Raw genomic sequence first — 25,736 nt, forward strand, 5'->3', positions numbered from 1 at the left:
TAACTTATTCTGGTCGGTTGGTCAGGCTCAGTGACTTGGTTGATAGCGTGTCCTTGTAGCCCGATGGCGTGGATCGTTGATCACAATATCAATCACTGGATTGTGTGGTAATGACTTTACTTACAGGCTGCCATCACATAGCTGGACTATTACTGAGGGCGGCGTTTAACAATAAACGACAACCTGACCTCAGTTTTTCATGCATTTATTTCCTTAAATAGGTTACACCATGGTCATATTCCACTCATACGAGTGAAGAAACTTGGTATACAAAAGGAAACGCCCCGTCTCGTGTACAATTACAGTGCTCAAAATATAGAACAAACAATTACAAGCTTGATCCATGGCCGTAACCTTACACATAGGAAGTGACACAAACATGTGATGCAATTGTAACTGTAGTAATTCCTATAGCAGTGTATGGTGTTTTGTTTCATATGGTAACGTAATAGTCTCATGCTATGCCTATGATCTATGAAATGATTCAACTGTTCCACAATATGTAATTCTAAGTACATGACTTGTCTTTGCAGGGTGAATCATGTATTGTTGTCGCAACTACACTGCTATTGACATACATTAGCACAGGCTACCAAAAGCTGAAATAGAATGATCCCAAACCTCGTTAATCCGGGGGTTACTTACCCAATGAAATCTTCAAGATTAACAGCTTTCAGATTAGCAAGTAATTCGGCAATGGAGTAATTTACCTTCACATATATATTGGCGGTGCTAAGATGTTCCCTCTGAAGAAGGACAGTCCAGTTTAAAGGGGTCCGGAGTAACGAGGTTTTACTGTATATTGAGAACATATTTGAAATAATATATCAAACACGATGTGCACAAACTGTCTCACACAATGAAGGCAATAAAAAACAAATTGTGACTTCTATACATTTGGCCGTTTGTCACATTCCAACGACGGATGTCTTCTGCAACAAGCGTCCATGTGTATTTGCCTTCAGTGACACTTTAACTTGACCAGTAATTGATAAAAAAATACCATAGTCCCCTTAAGTCAAATGGTGGATAATTGTTTGACAATTTGGTTTTAATGATTTGGTGTATTATTTTCTACAACTATTTAAATTTGTTCCCAGAAAAGAATATGCCACATTTAAAACCATATTATTTTTTACTAAAAATTTGTATATAAAATAGCCCTAATGAATAATAATCAAAAAACTAATTCACTTTCACTTTGCTGCTGAGTGAAATGGTTCCATGTATAAAGACAATGATGTATAGTAGGAATAATACATAAAATGAAAACACGTCCGAGATTTTGACAAGTTTCTTTCTGTAGCTAGGTATTAGACTTGTCCCTAGGTCAGCCTTCCATTTCAGAATACCATATATATATATTGTTCAACCCTTCCAACTTGGCGTATGGTCAAAAATGTCATACTGATTTCATTGAAAGAGGTAACATTTTGAAGTCTCAAGATATTAAGTTATACAGTTGTGTTTATGAACGTTCCAATGTTAGCTTAATACGTAGGATAAAAAAAATATGACGATCAAGATAAAAGAAATATTGATATAAAGCAAGGAGAGCATGCACCAGGAATACATCTGTACATTGTTTCACTTAACTCATTGTGAATGACCGCCTCCGTGAAGTGGTGGTAGAGCGTAGCGTCCGCTCGGAGAGCGGAAGGTTCGGGGTTCGATTCCCGGCCGCATCATACAAAAAGACGTGCATGCACGTGTACGTGTGTGTGTGGCGGCTTGTACTGGAACAGTGCCGATTTACAGCGCTAGCCCACTGAGATACCATGCCGCAGTTTAAAATAAATACCCCACTCAGATACAGTACACTGACTCCGAGCCGACCAGTCCTTGTCTTATCCCCTGAATGCCGAGCACCAGACAGGGTAACAACAAGTATCATCTTTTAACATGTATTGGTACCTTCCTCTCTGAAGGCCGACGCTCTACCACTAGACCACGGAGGCGGTCTTATCGTCAATAGCATGCCGGTCAGCGATTACTAATGATGTGAAATGTAGTCCCAGAAACACGTGGCAGGAACAAAAAAAAATCAGTAGATAACGTGGAGGGGAAGAGGCCCTGCAGGAGCCCGGGCCCATTATTGTTAAGGAATAAAGAGTTACGAGATATTCCCTTACTTAAAACACATCCCTACTTTTACGCTTTGACAAACTATTCTCGTGTGTGAAAATATTTGAAAAATATACCAGAACTCTCGAGTCTATATTTATACTGTGTGAGTCGCCCTTGCACGAGGAATGCGTTCTCTGCCGCTGTTGGACGTGTACCAAGCTCCGTCGCGAGCTGATATTGACTATGCATGGTGCACGGCACTTCATATTTGGGGGGCCATTGACTAGTATATCATCAATGGCTAGCACATGGTAAATATACATGAATTTACCTGAAGGTTATCTAATTGCTATAAATATGAACATTGCTAAAGGTAACCTGCTCTTATACAACATTATATACATATGCATAATGGTTTTGAGCTTTTAAGCATAATGCAAAATTATTGAATATTTAATAGTTAATTTCAAACCATACCTTCACGTGTTACCGTAGCTGAGTGTAGACAGTTACACGTCCTCAAATCAAACGATGCGGGTTCGAACCCCGCTGGCGACACATGTTTTCCGACAATATTTGAAATTATTCATCTGTTAGAAAAATTAAAAAAACATTCAGTTAATTCCAAGTGCAAAGTTTTTGAAATGTTGTTTCAAGATTATGTGTAATTGACAAACAATCCTCTATGCCTGAAAAATAGAGCGTTTAAACAACAGAATGACGTCACAGATATGTTTTAAGCCGATGTTAATGTATTTGCTAAATACACTAAATAGTCCTATGTTCTCAACGTTCTTTTCAATTACTTTCTGTTTTCACCATCATCACATGCTGAGTTTGCTGAACGCATTTAACAAACAAAAGTATTCAATATATTTGGAGTGTTCCTTGTACCCAAACACCACTGTGAAAAAATGGCTTCAAATTCAACAAAATAATTGAACATTAAATCTCAATTCATAATGTAATCATTTATATTAAGTATTTTTTATCGCAGCATCTGACGCTGTGTGCATGTTTAGTTCATCCTCTGCATTTTCAGGGTCTTTGTTTCTTCGTTGGTTGCGTGTCCACAGCCATGCAAGAATGTCAGTCACAATCATCCCCATAATAATACCAGCAGAGATCCCGATAATAAGGGACATAACCCTTTCTCCTGAAGCTTTGTAAGTGTTCCTTACATCCGCTACTGCTGGAACAACGGGAGGTATTGTTGATGTCGTGCCTTTACCAGACGTAGATGGCGTAGTGATATCATTTTCAATAGTTCCGGTAAAATGGTCATCGTCACCTGAGGACTTAATATTTCCATCCGGACGCGGTGACATTGAGTGTAGCCGGTGCGTGACATGAGACTCCCCTTTGTGGGGGGTGACCTTCCCATTGGTCACGTTCGGTTGTGCCATGCTGCTGAAATTGAAGACTGATGTAACGGTCGAGGATGTGGAAGTTGGCTTTCGCTGTTGTGTAGATGTAGGAGCAGTGGTTGTAGATGTGACAAGAGTTGACATCATTGTGGCAGTTGGAGCTTTTGTATTGGTAGAGAGCTTCGCTGAAGATCCTACTGTCGAAGTTTGTCGTTGCTGTGTTGTCATCTTCGTTGTGGTAGAAGTTGTATGTATTGCTGATGTACTTGTCGTTGTAGGTGTTGTTTGCAACGTAGTCAAAACAGTTGTAGTAATCGGAGCCACAGATGAAGTTGTCACAGATTTAGCAGTCGTTGTCGTGGGTACAGGCAAAGTCGCTTTACCGGAGGGTACTATTTCTATGGTGACGTTCTGGACGTTTGGCGAAGTTGTGGAGCTGACACGGTCTGCAGTCATAACGCTGTCGGTACTACCCGTTTTTACAGTCATACTGGTTGCTCGTTTTGTTGTTGTTGTTTGCATCGTTGTTGTAGTCGCTGCATGAAATGGAATCAATGAAATCAACTGTCAGGTGAAATATGAAGGATCATACTGACCCTAACTGTCGCCTGACATACTTACATCTTTATATCCTTATACACCCCACACAGATACCCTTCTCAAAGTCACATTCCATTTTGTTGGCACCTAACCAGTGAGAAGGTAGCCTAATTTAGCATTTCACAAATACTAAATACATCCTAGTTGGAACATCTTGATCATATAAGACAATAACAACATATAGTCGAGTGAGTGAGATTGGTTTAGCCTCCGCTTTGAACAGTATTTCAGTTATCACAACGTGTTATCTTCATGTGGGAGGAAAGTCCCCGCATGTCACAGACTTTTACCGCTATGGTGAAACCAACGAGTACGGGTAAGGCGCTTAGAAAGCTAGACACATATCTAGAGCGAATTTTGGATTCGAACAAAAGATCATGGGTTTCGAGCACGTCACAGGGATGAGAAGGAATGTGTTTGTTGTACTTAGTAAACGGTAAGAATTAATAATATGATCACGGGTTGCTGACTGCTACCAATAGCTAATTCCCTTCCACTGATATAACCATCTGAACTCGTAATAGAAGATACCAGTGAAACTATGTGAAATGAAATTAACAATGACAAAAGATGTCCACAAGACTGTGTGACAAGAGGGACGACTTGAATTTTCTTATGGTCAACGTTCTCTTTATCTTCTCTTTCAACTTTAACTTTTATCGTGAGCTCCAGCCTTTCAACTCCAAACTTTCCATGTACATTCGACCATGGTCTTTATACGAATGTTTCAAAGAGTGGCATACGATCCTTGGTCTTACATAAATAGTGAAGCTTTACAAAGTATTATCATAGACATATTGAGGACATTTTTAAATTTGACGTGAGAGAGAGAGGAGAGAGAGAGAGAGAGAGAGAGAGAGAGAGAGAGAGAGAGAGAGAGAGAGAGAGAGAGATCGCAGATGACGTATTGAGATTCACCTTCGTGGGTGGTGTTGCCGTTAGTCGCGTTCGTTTTGGTCTCGCTGGTGAAACTGTAGACTGATGTCACTGCCGATGATGTGGAAGTTGACGTTGGCCGTTGCGGAGATGTAGGCGCAGAAGTTGTAGATGTGGCAGGAGTTGACGTCATTGTGACAGTTGGAGCCTTTGTGTTGGTAGAGAGCTTCGCTGAAGATCCTACTGTCGAAGTTTGTCTTTGCGGTGTTGTCATCTCCGTAGTGGTAGAAGTTGTAGATGTTGCTGATTTGGTTGTCATTGTTGGTGTAGTTTGTAATGTAGTGAAAACAGTTGTAGTAGTCGGACTCACAGATGAAGTTTTCACAGATTTAGCAGTCGCTGTCGTGGGTACAGGCAAAGTCGTTTTACCGGAGGGTACTATTTCCATGGTGACGTTCTTGGCCATCTCGCGTGTGCTAGCGGGAGAAGTTGTGGATCTGACACGGTCTGCAGTCATAACGCTGTCGGTAATACCTGTTTTTATAGTCATACTGGTTGCTCGTTTGGTTGTTGTTGTTTTCATCATTGTTGTAGTCACTGCATGAAATGGAATCAATGAAATCAACTGTCAGGTGAAATATAAAGGATCACTCCATTGTGTTGACACCTGATCAGTGAGCAAATAGCCTAACTTAGCATTTCTCAAATACTAAATACGTCCAAGTTGATAGATCTTGATCATATAAGACAATTACAACATATGGCCTGAAGGAAAGTAAGTGAATCATTTAACGCCAAGGCTTTTATTCCGAAACTTACCATTAAATTTTTTTTATAAAAGTACATTTATTTTATCCAAACGCCATGTCCTAATTGTAATAAATTATGAATACAGACACTATGCTGACCACAAGGCAATACACAATACAAAACAATCCAAAACAACCCAAAGGAATCAACATTCGAAAATGTTCTTGGCGACATTGTAAGAAATTTTAGAATGTACGCATTTCAACCATATGCTCTAATAATTGTAATAAGCTGTCAAGACAGACAACTGTCCAGAACAGGGCAATACACAAACCGTATTAATCTAAACCAGTCCAAAACAACCCAAAGAAAGAAACATTTCGAAATGTCCTTGACAAAGTAGTGACTGGCGCATGATGGGCACTACATCTAGAAGTTGGTTAGGTGATATGGGGTTGGGGTTGGGGTTGGGGTGGGCGTAGAGTGGTCATTGATGCACAATTACAGAAGGGTATTCCCACATACATATAGGGTTGGGATGGTTGGCTTAGGGGTTGGGGTGGGGGTGGGGTGATCAGGGACATATATATATATATATACATACATACATACATACATACATACATACATACATACATACATACATACATACATACATAGGGATGTGGTGGTCAGGGGTTTATTCATACAAACGGATACACACATATACATATTGAGGTGGGGTGGTTTGTGTTACATGTACATAGAGCGTAATCAAATATAGGGATGGGAAGGCCAGAGATGCATTTATACAGGCGGGTACTCACATACGCATATAGGCGTGGGATGGCTCCACGTATTCGAACTCCGGCACGCCGCAAACTCGTCCCCCAGTATCGTATATCCCTTCTTGCACTTGAAGTAAGCAAAGTTGCCCCGCACCTGCATCTCCACGTGACCATTAGGCAGAGACAACTTCGGACATGTCCCACCTATAAAACCGTAATGCACAAGGTCGTACTACACTTACTAATATTATGTTGACATGGTTTCCACGAATATGCCATAATAATAAAGATACATTTTAGATGAATATATAAATCAATCTTGTGGATGGACATGGTTATATTATTCCTACAACGCGATAATACTCATGCTAGAAATACAAAACCCAGGTCCATGGTCTTAATACGAATGTTTCAAAGAGTGACATACGATCCTTGGTCTGATAAGGGTAACAGCATGCAGGGTCTTTACAATATGTAAAGTTTTAGAAAGTATTATCATAGACATATTGAGGACATTGAGGACATTTTTGAATTTTACGTGAGAGAGAGAGAGAGAGAGAGAGAGAGAGAGAGAGCAGGTGTTGTGACGTATTAAGATTCACCTTCGTAAGTGGTGACGGTGCCGTTAGTCGCGTTCGCTTTGGCCTTGCTGGTGAAACTGTAGACTGATGTCACTGCCGAGGATGTGGAAGTTGACGTTGGCCGTTGCGTAGATGGAGTTGACGTCATTGTGACAGTTGGAGCCTTTGTGTTGGAAGTGAGCTTACTCACTGTCGAAGTTTGTCGTTGCGGTGTTGTCATCTTCGTAGTGGTAGAAGTTGTAGATGTTGCTGATATGCTTGACATTGTTGGTGTAGTTTGTAATGTAGTGACAACAGTTGTGGTAGTCGGACCCACAGATGAAGTTGTCACAGGTTTAGCAGTCGTTGTCGATGGTACAGGCAAAGTCGTTTCACCAGGGGGCACTATTTCTATGGTGACGTTCTTGGCCATCTCGCGTGTGCTAGCGGGAGAAGTTGTGGATCTGACACGGTCTGCAGTCATAACGCTGTCGGTAATACCTGTTTTTACAGTCATACTGGTTGCTCGTTTTGTTGTTGTTGTTTTCATCATTGTTGTAGTCACTGCATGAAATGGAATCAATGAAATCAACTGTCAGGCGAAATATAAAGGATCATATTGACCAGAATTGTCGCCTGGCATTACTTACATCCTTATATCCTGATACCCCATCCACAGATACCCTTCTCAAAGTCACACTCCATTGTGTTGACACCTGCTCAGTGAGCAAATAGCCTACGATAATGAGGGACGTCTTGAGCAAGTCATGCCCCATCCTGAGGATGAGAAGGAATATATTTTTGTTGTATATAATAAACAGTGAGAAGAATTATGTTGTGGGATGATACGTGGGTCTTCTCTTCCATGACGGCCACGTATATAAAGTCTGTTAATACTAATTCATGTATTTCCTATCCAATTTCGCATCTTATGTAGCGAATCTATTCCAAGTTTTACCCATCCCTGTAAACATGCATGCTCATCTGGAGATTATCATTTGACGCCAAAGCTTTCATTCAGAAACTTACCATTCTATTAAAATCTGGAATTACATTTATTTAATCCAAAAGCCATGTCCTAATTGTTGTAAAATATTAATACAGACACTATGCTGACCATAGGGCAATACATAATACAAATCAATCCAAAACAACCCAACGGAATCAACATTCGAAAATGTTCTAGACGACATTGAATAAACGGTCAATATACGCATTTCAACCAATCAGTCAATCTAAATCAGTCCAAAGCAACCCAAAGCAAGCAACATTTGGAAGGGTCTTTGATAAAGAAGTCAATGTATGAACCTTTAGAATAAACGGCCAATGTGCGTATTGTAAGTTGAAACTAAACATTACTTCCATGTTCAAAGCTTGGAGAAAGAACGATTTTCTCCAGTATACGAAGAAAAGGTTAAATCTTGGTGGGGGAAATGGCATTGTACTTACTGTTGCAGGTAGGGGGATCTTCACTCCACTCTCGCCCGTCGCACGTGATGACTTCCGGTCCTGTGCGTTCGGTTCCTACTGGACAGGTAAACTTGAGAAGGGCGCCATTGTACCTGTCTTCCACTTCCATCTGAGGAAAAGCACCAAGAGGGGGACAACCGCGTGCTGGAAACAGAAAGTAGACGCATTTTCTTAAAGAACTTATTAAATTGCTGCAATAATATTACAACATATATTGAAACAGATACTATACGATTGCAAAAGTGGTACAAGTATTACAATAGGATTGGCGTATGATGGGCACTACATATGAAGGTTGGTTGGGTAATATGTGGTTGGGGTTGGGGTTGGGGTGGGTGTAGAGTGGTCATTGATGCAAATATACAGAAGGGTATTCACAAATACATATTATTTAGTGGGATTAGGGCTTGGGGTGGGTATGGAGTGATCAGGGACACACACACACACACACACACACACACACACACACACACACACACACACACACACACACACACACATATATAAATATATATATATATATATATATATATATATAATGACGGGTACTCACATATACATATAGGGTAGGTAGAATAGAGTGGTACATATGCACAGAAGGGTAATCAAGTATAGGGATGGGATAGTCAGGGGTTTATTCATACAGACGGATACACACATATACATATTGTGGTTAGGTGGTTTTGGGGTACATGTACACAGACGGGTACTCACATATACATATAGGCGTGGGGTGGCTCCACGTATTCGAACGCCGGCACTTTGAAGACTTGTCCCCCAGTATTGTATATCTCTTCTTACACTTAAATTTAGCCAGCCTGCCCTCTTTCCGCATCGTCACGCGTCCATTTGGCAGAGACAACTTCGGACATTTCCCACCTATAAAAGCGAAATGTAAAAGCTCGTACTTTACTTTCCAATTTAATGTTGATATGGTTTCCACGAATATTCCATAATAATAACTAAGATACATTTAGATGAATATATGAATGAATCTTGTGGATGGACATTGTTAGCTAAGTCTTGCCATGGCATGTATATTATTCCTATAACGCGATAATACTCATACCATAGAAAGGCAAAACCCAGTTCCATTATGATGATGAATAGAACACCTGCAAGTTATCGGAAGATTTATCAGTGGTAGCTGACGAGTGTTCCGCATACTGGGGTAAACAAGGAGGAAGGGCATGGTGGCAAGGTAAGCTTTTCACGAGGAACATTGTTTCATGGCCTGAGACACCTGAACGCACATGACGAAGTGTTTGCCGTTATCTTAATCTAGGTAGTAAAAAAGCGCTGACGATACAGTAGCTTTCACCCACGTGTATCCTACATTCAAACATCACAGCAGATGTTGTCACAGAATTAGCAGTCGTTGTCGTCAGTACAGACAAAGTCGTTTTACCAGAAGGCACTATTTCTTGCATGTACTACTGGCAGATCTAGATGTTGTGGATCTGACACGGTCTGCAGTCATAACGCTGTCGGTAATACCTGTTTTTACAGTCATCCTGGTTGCTCGTTTTGTTGTTGTTGTTGTTGTTTGCATCGTTGTTGTAGTCACTGCATAAAATGGAATCTATGAAATCAACTGTCAGGTGAAATATAAAGGATCATATTGACCATCATTGTCTCCTGACATTACTTACATCTTTATATCCTTATAAGAGTTAGAAGATCAATAAGTGAATGGATATGTATAGAAAGCTTGATATGATATGATAATTAACTTTTATATTCAATGTTTGAATGATAATTTACATTCAATGTTCATATAATTTTATAACTTCTAAATTCTGATGTTTTTTATAAAAATATTTGTTCATAAAGCAATGTTATATGATATGCAAATTCAAGTTAAAGTTCATGTTATTATTAAACTAAATATTTCAATGATGGCATTTTTCGATGCGATTTTTTTTCTTCTAATTTCCAACACCATGAGGAAGCAAGACTTTTATGGTCTGATTCCTTCCGTTCGTTCATGTCTATACACACGGTAATGCCGTACCTTCTGAACAGTTGAACATCCGGAGATCGTCAATGGCGATGTCGCTGGCATACGCCCCTTTTCTTGTCCCAACTATCACGATCTGTGCGGAAAATAATGTTGCGAAGCATGATGGCGAGATCAGCAATACATATTAACGAGGTCCGAATGGTTTCAATAACAACGAAGTAACAGCTTTTAAGAAAAGATAAAATATGTTTATGCTGTTAATTTGAAAGCCTGAAACACTGTCAGTGTGATTTCCTGCTCGTCAAATCATTTCAGTGCGTGTCTAAGTCTAATCATTTCGGTTAATTCATGGACACATGCACATCCATTAAACTGGTTATAAGGGAAAAATAAACCAATTCATGTATATCTTATGCACACACATACATGTATGTGTTTTAGATATATTTTCTACCTTGAATTTGTGGTCATGGTCAGGGATCTTCACAAGTCCGCGGTGCCACTCGTTTCCTTGGTTCCGATGGTGGTAAAACTTGGGTTCACTTTCCTCAATGTTGGCTGTATAGGGTAGGATATATATTTCCAGGCTTCCCACAGCTGAGGAACATTGATTCACCAAAATAAATGTCAGCCTCACATGAAGTGATCATTACAGAGAGTGAATGAGCTTGAAGACGATGGAAAACCAGAATAATGGAAGTCAGGCAATCGAACCCAGTATCATAGGTTTCTGGCCCATGAATTCCATGAGCATTGATATTGTGATAAAAGTTCGGGGATCATTATCCGGAGCGAAACTAGTACACATGGATCCTAAGTGGCATGACGCAGAACGCATTTCAACTTCCAGTTCTCTGGACTAAACCTGTGCATATTGCATTTAATATCGTCTTGCAAAATGTACATGGACTGTCAGATTGAAGTAACTTTGATACTTTCTCTCACATTAACCAGGTATATAACCAAATTACGTTAATGCTGCGTTTAATTCAATTCTTCACTCTGTTGTAGAGCTTAAATTCTCAGATCTTGATTGATTCTAAACATATTTTAGAATGTTCCTGTACATAATCAAACGAACCAATCCTCAAAACTTTAAACGTACATTCATCGAAGTATTTCCGGCGATTGACGAACACTCACCGTCGTCGTTCGATGGTCCTTTCGTGTGGTACCAGAACTCAAAGCACATGTTCCGGAGTGTGGGTGGGTATTCGGGCGAGATAAGTCGGGCAGTATCCCCCGCCTTCCTTGGACTCGAACTCTTCATAAACAAGTAGAATCCTGAAGGTACACATACACAAATCGATAAGTTTAAACAACACACACAGGATGGATCACTCGAATAACATAACGTGCTAATGCCAATCAGATAATGCTCGGTGAGTGGCGCTTCAAAGGCCATGGTATTCTTTATATGACTAATGGGATATAGCAGTGTTATGTATTGTTAAACAACAAATGTTGTAATAGTATTACATTGTTTTTGTTTCAGTAGAAGTTCAAAGCATTGTGTTTGACAGTGGTTAGAATATAGTATTATCTAATGCAAGCAGTGGTGTTGAAATTGCTATATCTAGATGATTTGGGAGTCAAGTGTAATCGGGATTCTTCTAGAACAGTTAAACCAATCCAGGACTGTAAAGAACTTTCTAGAAGGTATTTAGACCATATATAATGGGCAACAGCATACTTGGTTAGCGCTGTACCTCAAATGTTGTGAAATGTAGACACCAAACATAATACAAATCGTTCACGCCAGAGAACAACCACTCTCGATAATCTGCCAAAAGATATTACATTGGGCAGGGATTGATTCCTGAAAATCAGTTTCCAGCTGTTTGCTAAACGGGTAAGCATTTCCTGCCCTTCCGATAGGCGCTTCTGGACATAAAGACATGAAGCAAGTTATAAAATGCGTTAGTCACATGTGTTTTAATACTTTAAGACAACATTAATATTAATATGATTCAAAACATAGGGGCGCACCCTTGCTGGACGGCCCAGTTTGGGAGATAAGAAATAGAACTAACATTTAAAGTTAATCAAATCAATAATATTAAGCATCATCTGTTTGGTGTTACATAACATAGTTTGTTTCTTAAATAACGTGCAATTTGTGGAAAATGGTAAAGCAAATGTCGACAACAATATCTTTTATTTTTCGACAATTGGTTTGCTTTTGAAGCAGTTTATAGTAACATGGCGTCTTTCATGACGTGGCGGACATTTCGAACTGAATATGAACGCAAGGTTCAAGGATGTTATCTGCAAGAGTATGTGAATTAAAGATCGAACTCAGTGTGAAGTACTACTTTAAGCAAAGGAATTCGAAAGGTCAGGATGCATCGAAATGTTGAATAATATTCCTGGGAAACTTCCATTACACTCGAGGTTTCATAATTATATGATTATATAGCGTTGGATATTACCAGATCAGTGGCCAAAATACGGCTTTCGCGAGTCTTCCGTTCTGGTCAATATCACTCAGGTTTTAACGACCAGTTGGACCAGAGGCACTCTATACATTTTCCTTTTTCTTCTACTATAGCGAATGACTCGGCTCTATGACAGCACATAGACATTTGTATTTTATTAGGTTATTTCGGAGCACAACTACGATCTTCCATATTTCGTTGATTTACCGATACACATAACATACTACCGTTACCAGTAAACACGACCCATAGGTACCCCAAACCCAATTGTTTTCCTTGCGATCAATCGATCCAATATACATGTGATTAATAGTGTGATATTGTTAAATGAGAGAAAGTTCAGTTGAAGACAAATGTGACTGCAATCACAAACACATATTAAATACAAATTAATGAAAATGATAATGATATGGACGAAAGATCATTGCATACTTGTTTGAATGTTTGAATGGTGTTCGCAACAAACCACATGTCAAGACGAATCAGAATTACAGACATGTCGTTTTAATGCGTATTGGGGTTAAAAGAAAGTCATAACCTTCTGTGCACCTCACGACATCGCACAAAACGCAACATTTGGTTTCAAAATGTTTAATTTCACAAATTTGAATATAAAACAAATCTTTTAAAAGCCAGTAAGGGTTACCATGACCCAAAATAAGTCACCAGTTCACATGAAGACTTCAAGAAAAATGAGAGAACTGTTGAGGACTAGAATATGATCACAGTTATTTTGTTGTGGTTAGACTCTGACCATCCAGTTTAAAGGGACCATGCACAGTTGGTACCTGAGCCAGTGGTGTGGTCTCCGGGAGGTCCTGTACCCCTTGTGGACGTGGCTCCCGACATTCTCGTCCATTCAAAGTTGTCAAAGGTATCCTGGCCCCACCCACAGATACCCTTCTCAAAGTCACACTCCATTGTGTTGATACCTGATCAGTGAGCAAATAGCCAACCTTAGCATTTCTCAAATACTAAATATGTCCAAGTTGGTAGATCTTGATCATATAAGACAAATGCACCATATTTCCTAAATGAAAGTGAGTGAGTTTTTGAGATTGATTTAACCACCACTTTGAACAGTATTTCAGTTATCACAGCGTGTCATCTTGAAGTGGGAAAGCGCCGCAGGCCATATGCATTTACCACTTTGGTGAAACCAACGAGCACAGGTGTGTATGTTACTGAGAAACCTAGACACATATTCAGGGCGAATCTGGCATTCGAAACCTACGATCATGAGGGACGTCTTGAGCAAGTCATGCCCCATCCTGAGGGTGAGAAGGAATACATTTTTGTTGTATATAATAAACAGTGAGAAGAATTATTTTATGGGATGATACGTGGGTCTTCTCTTCCATGACGGCCATATATATAGTGTCTGTTGATACTAAGAAGTCAATCTGTCCATTTATTTCCTCGTTAATAAATCCCCGTTAACATGCATGCTCATCTGGAGATTATCATTTGACGCCAAAGCTTTCATTCAGAAACTTACCATTCTATTAAAATGTGGAAGTACATCTATTTAACCCAAAAGCCATGTCCTAATTGTAATAAATCATTTATACAGACACTATGCTGACCATAGAGCAATACACAATCCAAAACAAGACAAAACAATACAAATCAATCCAAACCAACCCAAGGGAATCAACATTCGAAAATGTTCTTGACGACATTGTAAGAAAGTTTAGAATAAACGGTCAATGTACGCATATCAACCAATCAGTCAATCTTAATCAGTCCAAAACAACCCAAAGGATGCAACATTTGGAAGTGTCCTTGATAAAGAAGTCAATGTATGAACCTTTAGAATAAACAGCCAATGTGCGTATTGTAAGTTGAAACTTAACATTACTTCCATGTTCAAAGCTTGAAGAAAGAACGGTTTTCTCAAGTATACGAACAAAAGGTCAAATCTGGGTGGGGGAAATGGTATAATTGTTCTTACTGTTGCAGGTAGGGGGATCTTCACTCCACTCTCGCCCGTCGCACGTGATGACTTCCGGTCCTGTGCGTTCGGTTCCTACTGGACAGGTAAACTTGAGAAGGGCTCCATTGTAGCTCTTTTTCACTTTCATCTGAGGAAGTGCACCAAGAGGGGGACAACCGCGTGCTGGAAACAGAAATTGATGCATTTTCTTAAAGAAATTATTTCATTGCTGCAATAATATTACAAGACATATTGAAACAGATACTATACGATTGCAAAAGTGGTACCAGTAATACAAATACATATAGGTGAGGGATGGTAGGATTAGGGCTTGGGGTGGTTATGGATTGATCAGGGACACATGTATATACATATAGACGGGTACTCACCTATACATATAGGGTGGGTAGAATAGATTGGTACATATGCACAGAAGGGTAATCAAGTATAGGGATGGGATAGTCAGGGGTTTATTCATACAGACGGATACACACATATACATATTGAGGTAAGGTGGTTTTGGGGTACATGCACACAGACGGATACTCACATATACATATAGGCGTGGGGTGGCTCCACGTATTCGAACGCTGGCACTTGGAAGACTTGTCCCCCAGTATTGTATATCTCTTCTTACACTTAAATTTAGCCAGCCTGCCCCCTCTCGGCATCATCACGCGTCCATTTGGCAGAGACAACTTCGGACATTTCCAACCTATAAAAGCGTAATGTAAAAGCTCATACTATACTTTCCAATATAATGTTGATATGGTTTCCACGAATATTTCATAATAATAACTAAGATACATTTAGATGAATATATGAATGAATCTTGTGGATGGACATTGTTAGCTAAGTCTTGCCATGGCATGTATATTATTCCTATAACGCGATAATACTCATACCATAGAAAGGCAAAACCCAGTTCCATTATGATGATGAATATAACACCTGCAAGTTATCGGAGGATTTATCAGTGGTGGCTGACGAGTGTTCCGTTTACTGGGGTAAACAAGGAGGAAGGGCATGGTGGCTAGGTAAGCTTTTCCCAGTTGGTAGATATTGATCATATGAGACAATTACAACATATTTCCTATAGGAAAGTGAGTGAGTTTTTGAGATTGATTTAACCACCGCTTTGAACAGTATTTCAGTTATCACAGCGTGTCATCTTGACGTGGGAAAGCTTCATAGGCCGCATGCATTTACTACTTTGGTGAAACCAACGAGCACAGGTATGTTACTGAGAAATCCAGACACATATTCAGGGTGAATCTGGCATTCGAAACCTACGATCATGAGGGACGACTAGGGTCAAGTCATGCCCTATCCTGAGGTTGAGAAGGCATATATTTGTGTTGTATATAACAAACAGTGAGAAGAATTATATTATGGTTGGTTGGTTGGTTTGTTGTTTAACGCCGCACTCAGCAATATTCCAACTATATGACGGCGGTCTGTAAATAATCGAGTCTGGACCAGACAATCCAGTGCTTAATATCATGAGCATCGGTCCACGAAATTGGGATCGATGACATGCATCAACCAAATCAGCGAACCTGACCACCCGATCCCGTTAGTCGCCTTTTACGACAAGCATGGGTTGTTGAAGACCTATTCTACCCCGGAATCTTCACGGGTCAATTATATTATGGAATGATACAAAGAAGTCAATCTGTCCCTCTAATTCATTTATTTCCTGTTCAATTTAGCATATTTTGTAGAGAATCCCCATAAACCATTCCCATAATCATGCATGCTCCTCTGGAGATTATCAGTTCATGCCAAAGCTTTCATTCCAAATCTTACCATTCTATTAAATTATGGTAGTACACTGATTAAATCCAAAAGCAATGTCCAAAGTGTAATAAATTTTTAATACAGACACTATGCTGACCATATGGCAATCCAAAACAACCCAAGGGAATCAATATTCTAAAATGTTCTTGACGACATTGTAAGAAAGTCTAGAATAAACGGTCAATGTACGCATTTCAACCAATCAGTCAATCTAAATCAGTCCAAAACAACCCAAAGGAAGCCACTTTTGGAAATGTCCTTGATAAAGAAGTCAATGTATAAACCTTTAGAACATACGGCCAATGTGCGTATTGTAACTTGAAATTAAACATTACTTCCATTGTTCAAAGCTTGGAGAACGAACCGTTTTCACAGTATACGAACAAAAGGTCAAATCTTGGTGGGGGAAATGGCATTGTTCTTACTGTTGCAGGTAGGGGGATCTTCACTCCACTCTCGCCCGTCGCACGTGATGACTTCCGGTCCTGTGCGTTCGGTTCCTACTGGACAGGTAAACTTGAAAAGGGCTCCATTGTAGCTCTTTTTCACTTTCATCTGAGGGAGAGCACCAAGAGGGGGACAACCGCGTGCTGGAAACAGAACATTGACGCATTTTCTTAAAGAAATTATCAGCTCACCGGGACCGAAGGACCAAGGTGAGCTTATGCCATAACGTGGTGTCTGTCGTCCAGCCGTCATCACCTTTTACAAACGACTTCTTCGTCTGAACTACTGCTTGGAAATTAACGAAATGTGACTGGAAGCATACCTGGGTGGTGGAGATTAAAAATTGTACAAATGATAGCGCTGACATCCCAAGGGGCTGAGGGGTGGGGCAAAATAGGAGTAATTTGGCTATATTGCTTTTAGCGACTTCTTCTCTGGAACTAAGTGAGTGAGTGAGTATGGTTTTACGCCGCTTTTAGCAATATTCCAGCAATATCACGACGGGGGACACCAGAAATGGGCTTCACACATTGTACCCATGTCGGGAATCGAACCCGGGTCTTCGGCGTGACGAGCGAACGCTTTAACCACTGGGCTACCCGACCGCCCCTCTGGAACTAAGAGATAAATATCAATCATATTTGGTTGGAAGCATTCTCCGGTGGTGAGGATTCAAAATTGTACAAATGGTGGGGCTGCCCCCCAAGGGGCTAAGGGGTTGGGCAAAATAGGAGTAATTTGGCTATATTGCTTTAATCGACTTCTTCTCTAAAACTAAGAGATAGATATCAACCATAAAATCCACATGTACAATTGCGGAGTGTAATAGCACATATGATAGCAGGATGGCCCGGGGGTCTTTCTCCGCCCCTGGAGACTTAGCCCCTGGGTCAAAACAGTTGAGATCCCCATAACCATATATACAATTGCTGGGCATTAAGAGACAAACACAATCATATTTGAATTGAGCCACACACTTATGGGATTAAGTTCTTGGGTGAAAACTCGGAAACAGTTGAGATCCCCACCCTATTGCCATATACATGTATGCATGTGATTGCTTAGTGTAATATGACAAATACACATATGCTACCAGGACTGGCCGTTCTGTTCATCTGTCCGGCATACCCAAAGGCTATAACAAGCAAACCAACATTATCCCCACCCTATAATTAACAGAAACATTGTATACATTTGTTTGTTATGAAGAGAATAATACATTTATGCCTATAGGATTCGCCCTTTGGTCCAGCCTTGCCCCTGGAAACGTAGATCCTGGATCATGAAAACGGTCTTTATTCTACATTTGTATCTAGAGAAGTACACGTTCATGCTGTCAGATTTGCCATGCACCCCTTTTAAATGCTGAGTCAAAATTACGAAATATTTGCAGTATTATATACCTGTACAAAGCAATTGTATATTTTTGTCATAATTGCGTAAATATCAAGGTGAGCGATACAGGCCCTATGGGCCTCTTGTTTAATTGCTTCAATAATATTACAACATATATTGAAAAAGATACTATACGATTGCAAGAGTAGTACCAGTATTACAATAGGGTTGGCGTATGGTTGCCACTACATATAGAGGTTGGTTGGGTGGTATGTGGTGGGGGTTGGGGTGGGCGTAAAGTGGTCATTCATGCACATATACAGAAGGGTATCCACACATACATATAGGGGTGGGATGGTTGGATTAGGGGTCGGGGTGGGTGTGGGTTGATCAGGGATACATATATATAGACGGGTACTCACATATACTTATAGAGGTGGGGTGGTCTGGGATACAGGTACACAGAACGGTACTCACATATACATGTAGGGTGAGTAGAATGGAGTGGTACATATGTACAGAAGGGTAATCAAGTATAGGGATGGGATAGTCTGGGGTATATTCAAACATCGATACACACATATACATATTGAGATGAGGTGGTTCGGGGTACATGTACACAGACGGGTACTCACATATACATATAGGCGTGGGATGGCTCCATATATTCGACCCCCTGCACACAGCAGTCGCGTCCCCCAGTCTCGTATAGTTCTTCTTACACTCGAAGTGAGCCTCCCTGTCCCTGTCTTGCATCCGCACGCGACCATTTGGCAGGGACAAATTCGGACATGTCCTCCCTGTACAACCGTAATGCAAAATATTGTTTCCACGAATATGCTTTAATACAAAGATAAATTTAAGATGAATATATGAATCAATCTTGTGGAAGGACATTGTTAGCTATGTCTTGTCATGTCATGTATATTATTACTATAACGCGATAATCATGCCATAGAAATGCAAAAACCAGTTCTACTATGGTGAATGTCATTTGAACCTGCAAGTTATCTGAAGATTTATCAGTGGTGGCTAAAGAGTTTTCCGCATACTGGGATAAACAAGGAGGAGAGCATGGTGGCTAGGTAAGCATTTTACGAGGAACATTGTTTCATGGCCCGAACGCCTGAACGTACATGACGAACTGTTAACTGTTATTTCAATCAAGGTAGTAAAAAGCGCTGACGATACAGTAGCTTTTTCCTACGAGTATCCTACATTGAAAAAATACTCTGCTCGAAAATGTCCCCATCGTTTACAGGCCAAGAGTGATGTTCTGATAACACAAACCAGGTGTTGTGGGTCCAAATATATTTGGCTTCTATAGCAGACTGAAAGACAATTCACTTTATTTAAGATAATCTGCTTATCAATAGAAATAAATGACAAAAGAATTCTTTAATCTAAAACACCATTGTACGATAAGTCACAGAAGCTAAAACAAACTTTTATTGAAGGCACATTCAAGTTCAGTAATTTCTTAGACACTTCTTATATTTTGTGTGCACATGGTATATCCGAGTATCAAGAAAATAAAATTGCCTGAATTGACAATATCATTGGCAACAGAACTTTGACCGATTTATGTTTTGTTGACTTTGGAAAAGCTCAAAGGTCATAAGCAGAACAGGAGTGATTATTATGATGATAATGTGGTTATTATGATTTATGTTTGACATCGCAAGAACAGTCACCATTCGAAGTTAAATTTCTTGTCATTTACATCTATGTTCATCTGTTTAATAATATTCCTCCTCAAACCATAATTGATACAATATGTAGTGTTCTCGTACACATGTGTTCTTCCACCATCGTAAGAATCCAATCCAGTCCAACAGAAACATGACTCATCTGTGAACGTTATCGACCGCATCTGATTAGTTTTCTCATTAGCAAATCATGTACATGGCGATGCAGAAGCAGGGTGACACAGAGCCACTCTCCGACCCCTAAAAGGTGACCGAGGAAGGCTGTTCAGAAATGTTCATGTCGACGTGGCTTCCCCAATGCTGATTTGGTGTTTGACACAAAATGTAGGCGATTTCGCTGAACAAGTGTGTGATCTGGCGGTCTGGTTAAACTCTTTGGATGACCTGTTTTGGGACCAGGAAGGAGGACATTTTTGAAAAAGAACATTACCAGAACATGAAAACTTCCTGGAAATGGAGAAAGGTTTATGATGTGAAGTGTCAGAAGTGTCGAAATATTATAACTGGTCTCAGCCTAAATGGACATCTTCCTTGTTGTCAGCAGCGTGATCAGTACATGTACTTGTCCGCCCTATATATATATATATATATATATATATATATATATATATATATATATATATATATATATATACATACATACATACATACATACATACATACATACATACATACATACATACATACATACATATACTTCACACACACATATATATATATTCTGTCAACAGTCATTTATGTGTCACACACACATACCCACACATATATATATGTGTGACACATATATGACTGTTGACAGAATATATATATATATATATGTCAACAGTTGTATTCCGTACTACTTCACACACACACATATAAATATATTCTGTCAACAGTTGTTCTTCTTACTGCTTCGCATATATTTGCTGTTGCATGTCCTTCTACTTCTCCCTCATTCTACCTCTCTCACTCTGTCTCTCTCTCACTCTCTCATTCTGTCTCTCTCTCTCTCACTCTGTCTCTCTCTTCCACTCTCTCTCTCTCTCTCTCTCTCACACACACACTATTCTACTTTTTTATGTAATTTGTGTGAGGATACCGATAGGGATACACATGCTCTCCTTTTTCGCGAACACCTGTTGTCATCACTGATTTTCACTGATCTATTCGTGGTCGTTGTTTAGCGTACAATAAAACATTCACGGTTTATTCTCCCTGGATTGTTTTATTGTACGATAAACAACGACCACGAGTCGTTTATTTCTTATGTGAGATATTAACATAATGGACAGCCTCTTTGAGGAAGTTGATTAGATGTACAAGCTTTAAAAATATTCGCCTAAATTTTAATAATTATTATTCCCTGGACCTTGGCAATGTCGGACAAGTCCACTTTACAAAATTCGGGTAAGTTTAGTATTTCCTGCATACTCTCACAATCCTGACGTATATATATCATCTGTACCTTTTCTCCTGATACCGATTGTCATATCTCTCCCACTTTTGGATGCGATGCCTTTATCTGCGTAGCCCAGCTACATGTATGGGGAACAACTCAAAAATAACATCGTCCAATATATGACCCAAAGTTGCGAGCGCATATTCGAATCTCCAGAAATGACATCATGATTGAATGATATTTTATCTTGAAATAAACCACGCTTCGATCTTCATTGTTCTTTGGGATTTATGGCGAAGCTATCTTATATTTAGAGATAAAAAGAGAAAGCAAATTCTCATCGTAATCCGCATCTGATGGTGTTGATGAAAATACCAATACCAATGCAAATGAAAGCGAGGTAATATATTGTGACATTGTGAAATTAATTATTTATATTTAACTTATATTTCATTTTCAAACTTATCCGTTGACATTCGGTAAACACCCTTCTAGTCTGCTTAATGCTGCTACTTGATCATTATACAGTTTAAGTAATATTTGAAATAAAATACGGATAATACCACAGAATCTCAACGCCAGTACTTACTTTTTGCATATGCTGACTGTTCTAGTAACGACAGTAACAACGTTATCGTACACAACACCTCCAACAACTGCATGATTAGAGTGGAGTCACTGCTGCTGTCCCGATAACGAGACTGTCACGTATATCCTCGATGACCAGCGCTGGAGAGAAACAGTCGCTTGAGTCTAAATACTAATACCGGAAGTGGTTGGAATGATGGGATTGGAGGCCAAACAACACAGAAGCACTTCCTAGTATATTACTACAAATAAAATAAAACAATTCGAATGGGCGAAAACTTTTAACAAACCAAAGATGAAATAATTTGTAAAATGAATATATAAAACGTCCTCCGAACTTCCTCGCGTGCCAAACTACAGTCCATGGGTCACGTAATGGTCCCGATAATCCGATTGGCGGAATTAACCCATTTTGAATGAATTCCTGTCACATGACTATGTATAAACAGACCAGAACTCGAAAAGAAATATTTTCACTTAAATCCCCGTATTTCTGTCAAACCAATGCTTTTTTCGGGGAAGCATATTTTATTCCACAAAACCCATGCCTCCCCTAGAAAAGAGCTCTAAAAAGCTGCCATATATAGAACGTACTTGTGTTTTAGACATGAACGTTAAGCGGCAGGTCGGTGCTAGCTTCCTGACGACTTTATGTAGTTACAGATGCGACATTCACTTCAGATATCCCAGTAAAATAATGGGTTGGTCGGACCACCAGTTGGAGCAGTTTTCTGGATATTTCTTGGAGGACATTCACGGATTCAAGATTCACGGGTTCACGAGATACTGAATCTAATGTCAGTCATATGCAGTAAGACATCAGACATGAAGATTCGTCCCCAGGTCGCACGATTATGATAATGTTGTGCAGTTCATCGGATCAGTCTTGTCCTTTGATGTTCTGCAATGAGTAAGGAACATTTAATCTGTCGATAATGGCCGTTTGGTAGACTACATTCCCGAAGACAGAGTTGGCTTCTGGATTCACCTGTTATTTTTCCATGCGACGTTTTGGTGCACATGCTGGTACCATTACCATGTCACCCCTACTTTGAACTGAGAAACAAGTTCATTGTAAAATAGTTAAATATCCTACAATGAACAATTTTATTTCTATCATGCAGAGTAAGAACATTTATGTTGCGAGGGGCGTTCAACTTCAATATAAGACCAAGTCTTTTATTTTTCAATATAATCATCATTCACCTCAATACACTTATTCCATTTGACCTTCAAGCTTTTAATGCCACTTTTATAGAAATCCGCCCCACGTGGAAGACGCTTCCAGGATGACGAGGACATAAAGGCTGCCACAGAGGCGTGGTTGGAGGGCCAATCTGCGGATTTCTATAAAAATGGTATTAAAAGTTTGAAGGACAAATGGCATAAGTGTATTGAGATGAATGAAGATTATATTGAAAAATAAAAGTGCAAAAGATATTCTGCAGCTTGGTCTTATATTGAAGTTGCAAAACTTATTGAACGCCCCTCGTATCAGAAATATCTGTCTATTTCTATAACATGTACATATAAAAAGAATCACCCAATTGTAAATATGATATGAAATGCGCATACATGATCATACTTTTGTAAGTATTTTGGGCCGGAGGCCTTAAAATGAATACAACTGTCTGTCTGTCTGCTAGTACCATTATCAAGCAAGTTAGCAATAATTGTTTAGGATATGGTTATATAGCTGTGATGACATGTGCACAAAAATGAACAAATGACAACCACGGAGACATAATGGCAAGGGACGAAGGCTCCAAGAAACAGGTGGTCTGTCAACACTGTCAACTCTGTCTCTGTCTTAAATGCCAAATGAAGACAGTAGACTTATCCTCGTCCGATTCCATCCAGGACATAACTGAGTCTTCCAGACCTGGTGAGATCTCTTACACTCCGTGGATGAGGGTGTTAATTCTTTTATCATTCTCTATGACTTATTTGATCGTCTATACTAATTCCCTGTGAGCATATGTGAGACCCATTCATTTAAAATGTCTATCACTGTTTTATGTTTTAACTTGCCAACAATCCAGTATTACTGTAAGGTACAAATCCGTTCAGGGTACCATGCATGCTGGCGATCTATATCCCAAATTGTTATTGTCATGCAACAAGTTGGTCTTCTTGATGCTCTTCTAATTGGTGTAAACAGAAACTTGAATGTTTCTCGTCGTTATACTGTTCGTCGTCGAGGGGTTATTCTCATATGAGATGATGTTTCGTCATGTGAGATTCCATACCACCGGAAGGCTTCCCTGCAGCTTTCCTTAACAAGCCGTCATATAATTGAAATACGTCATAGCTTCAAAGACGCATTAATCACAATTCACTCACTCACAAATTCACTGACCATCAATGATTGCTTTTACCATCTCCTATTCATGACATACTCCCGTGACTGGGCACACTGATTGAACCTTGGTTGAGTATTCACTATTTTATCATTGACTCTTTATATGTCTTTAAATCTACTAGCAGAACAAGTAACTGTGCTGTGGGGTGTAAATATTATGTTATTGAAAATAACAACACAAAATCTGAACATTCGCCTGACTATGTTTTATCATAACAAATACATTGACAAAACACCCAGGTAACAGGAGACAGAGCGACGCCCCAAGAAGAGAACAATACCAATATCGGGTTTTTCCAACATTTACGTTAAGTAAGGCGATGCAGCGGCGGCGTATTAAGACACCAGATGATTGAAAACCTGGGGAAAGTTGCTCTAAATGTCAGCCAAAGATTGGCCGAGCTACGTGTTGCGTTACCTGCTGGTTCTGGTCCTATCGTAGGCGTCGTTCCATCTCATCCCAGACATGTTCTGTGGGGGAGAGGTCTGGGGAAACAGACGACCACGTTATGCTGCCCCAAAACATATGTTACAACACGTGCCCGTGGGCGGGCATTATCCTGCTGCAATGTGACGTAACGTCCCTTCATTTGCACAAAGGGTAGAAAATGACCTCGAAAAATGTTGCCCCGGTAGCGTACGTCATTCAAACTGCCATTAACAATGATGAGTTGTGTTCTCCCATGCAAAAGTTGTGATGCAACCTCATACTTCCACCCCTAAACTGACGACATTGAGTAACGCAAGGGCCGCTAAAACGATCTCCTGGACGCATGTTGACCCTTGCACGACCAACTAGCTGTCCAGATCCATCCGTGAACAGTATATTGCCCCCGCCTTGTCTTCTGAACCTTAGATGCTGTCTACAACTGGATAAGCGTGCCTGACAGTGACAAAATTGGTAGAATTGGGCGAATCGCTGGACGTCGGGGCCGGATGCCGTGCACCTCAGCTGGCTGCGTACGGTTCTGCTACTAATTGGTCTCAACCCAGGAATTGTCCGAGCTTTTAATGTGCAGTTTGACGTCACACGTGGACGACTGGCACGTGGCAAGTCATGAGTTTTGCCGTGCTGTAGAGAACTTCTCCAAAGAAATGATATTGTGTTTCCATGAACATTAAAGTGTCTGGCAACCTCATTTTGCGCTACTCCTGTTTGCAGCATACCTACGGCGCGTTATTTAAACAAAAGTATTTTTATTTATCTCAATTTTTTTCTCCAAGTTCTCAGATGCCATGTCTGTCGCGCAATACACAATGCTGAACAAGCAGCTTTGTGGTGATCTCTCAACAAGGGACGCTTCATGACTCGTCTAGCCC

General features: G+C 39.9%; 1 protein-coding gene across 3 annotated transcripts; it reads right to left on the bottom strand.

Annotated features, from left to right (window-relative positions):
- Nucleotides 1-188: 188 nt before the first annotated feature.
- On the bottom strand, nucleotides 189-22,208 carry LOC124126167 (mucin-5AC-like). Of its 3 annotated transcripts, XM_046489539.2 has the most exons (16): nucleotides 22,056-22,208; nucleotides 19,012-19,176; nucleotides 17,020-17,184; nucleotides 15,345-15,509; nucleotides 14,813-14,977; nucleotides 13,647-13,790; nucleotides 11,564-11,704; nucleotides 10,875-11,017; nucleotides 10,472-10,553; nucleotides 9,955-10,023; nucleotides 9,172-9,336; nucleotides 8,437-8,601; nucleotides 7,030-7,551; nucleotides 6,467-6,631; nucleotides 4,953-5,507; nucleotides 189-3,970 (listed from the first exon to the last, which is right to left on the bottom strand). In XM_046489539.2, exons 1-16 carry the CDS (start codon nucleotides 22,126-22,128, stop codon nucleotides 3,045-3,047), a joined length of 3,810 nt encoding a protein of 1,269 aa, XP_046345495.2. In that variant the 5' UTR covers nucleotides 22,129-22,208; the 3' UTR covers nucleotides 189-3,044. The 3 variants fall into 3 exon arrangements, with proteins under 3 accessions (XP_046345495.2, XP_048242363.1, XP_048242364.1); XM_048386406.1 differs by lacking the exons at nucleotides 14,813-14,977; nucleotides 15,345-15,509; XM_048386407.1 differs by lacking the exons at nucleotides 9,955-10,023; nucleotides 10,472-10,553; nucleotides 10,875-11,017; nucleotides 11,564-11,704; nucleotides 13,647-13,790.
- Between the last annotated feature and the right edge of the window lie 3,528 nt (nucleotides 22,209-25,736).

This window comes from Haliotis rufescens, unplaced genomic scaffold (assembly GCF_023055435.1).
Source record: "Haliotis rufescens isolate VD_foot unplaced genomic scaffold, xgHalRufe1.0.p SCAF_6, whole genome shotgun sequence".
NCBI classification, from domain to species: Eukaryota; Metazoa; Mollusca; class Gastropoda; order Lepetellida; family Haliotidae; genus Haliotis; species Haliotis rufescens.

Bases quoted from the DNA above. Each gene is read 5' to 3' on its own strand.
- LOC124126167 (XM_046489539.2), bottom strand. From the start codon at position 22,128: ATGCAGTTGTTGGAGGTGTTGTGTACGATAACGTTGTTACTGTCGTTA. The intron at 19,177-22,055 runs GTAAGTACTGGC...ACGGTTGTACAG, and splicing joins ACAGTCAGCATATGCAAAAA to GGAGGACATGTCCGAATTTG. The intron at 6,632-7,029 runs GTGAATCTTAAT...ACGGTTTTATAG, and splicing joins CACCGTCACCACTTACGAAG to GTGGGACATGTCCGAAGTTG.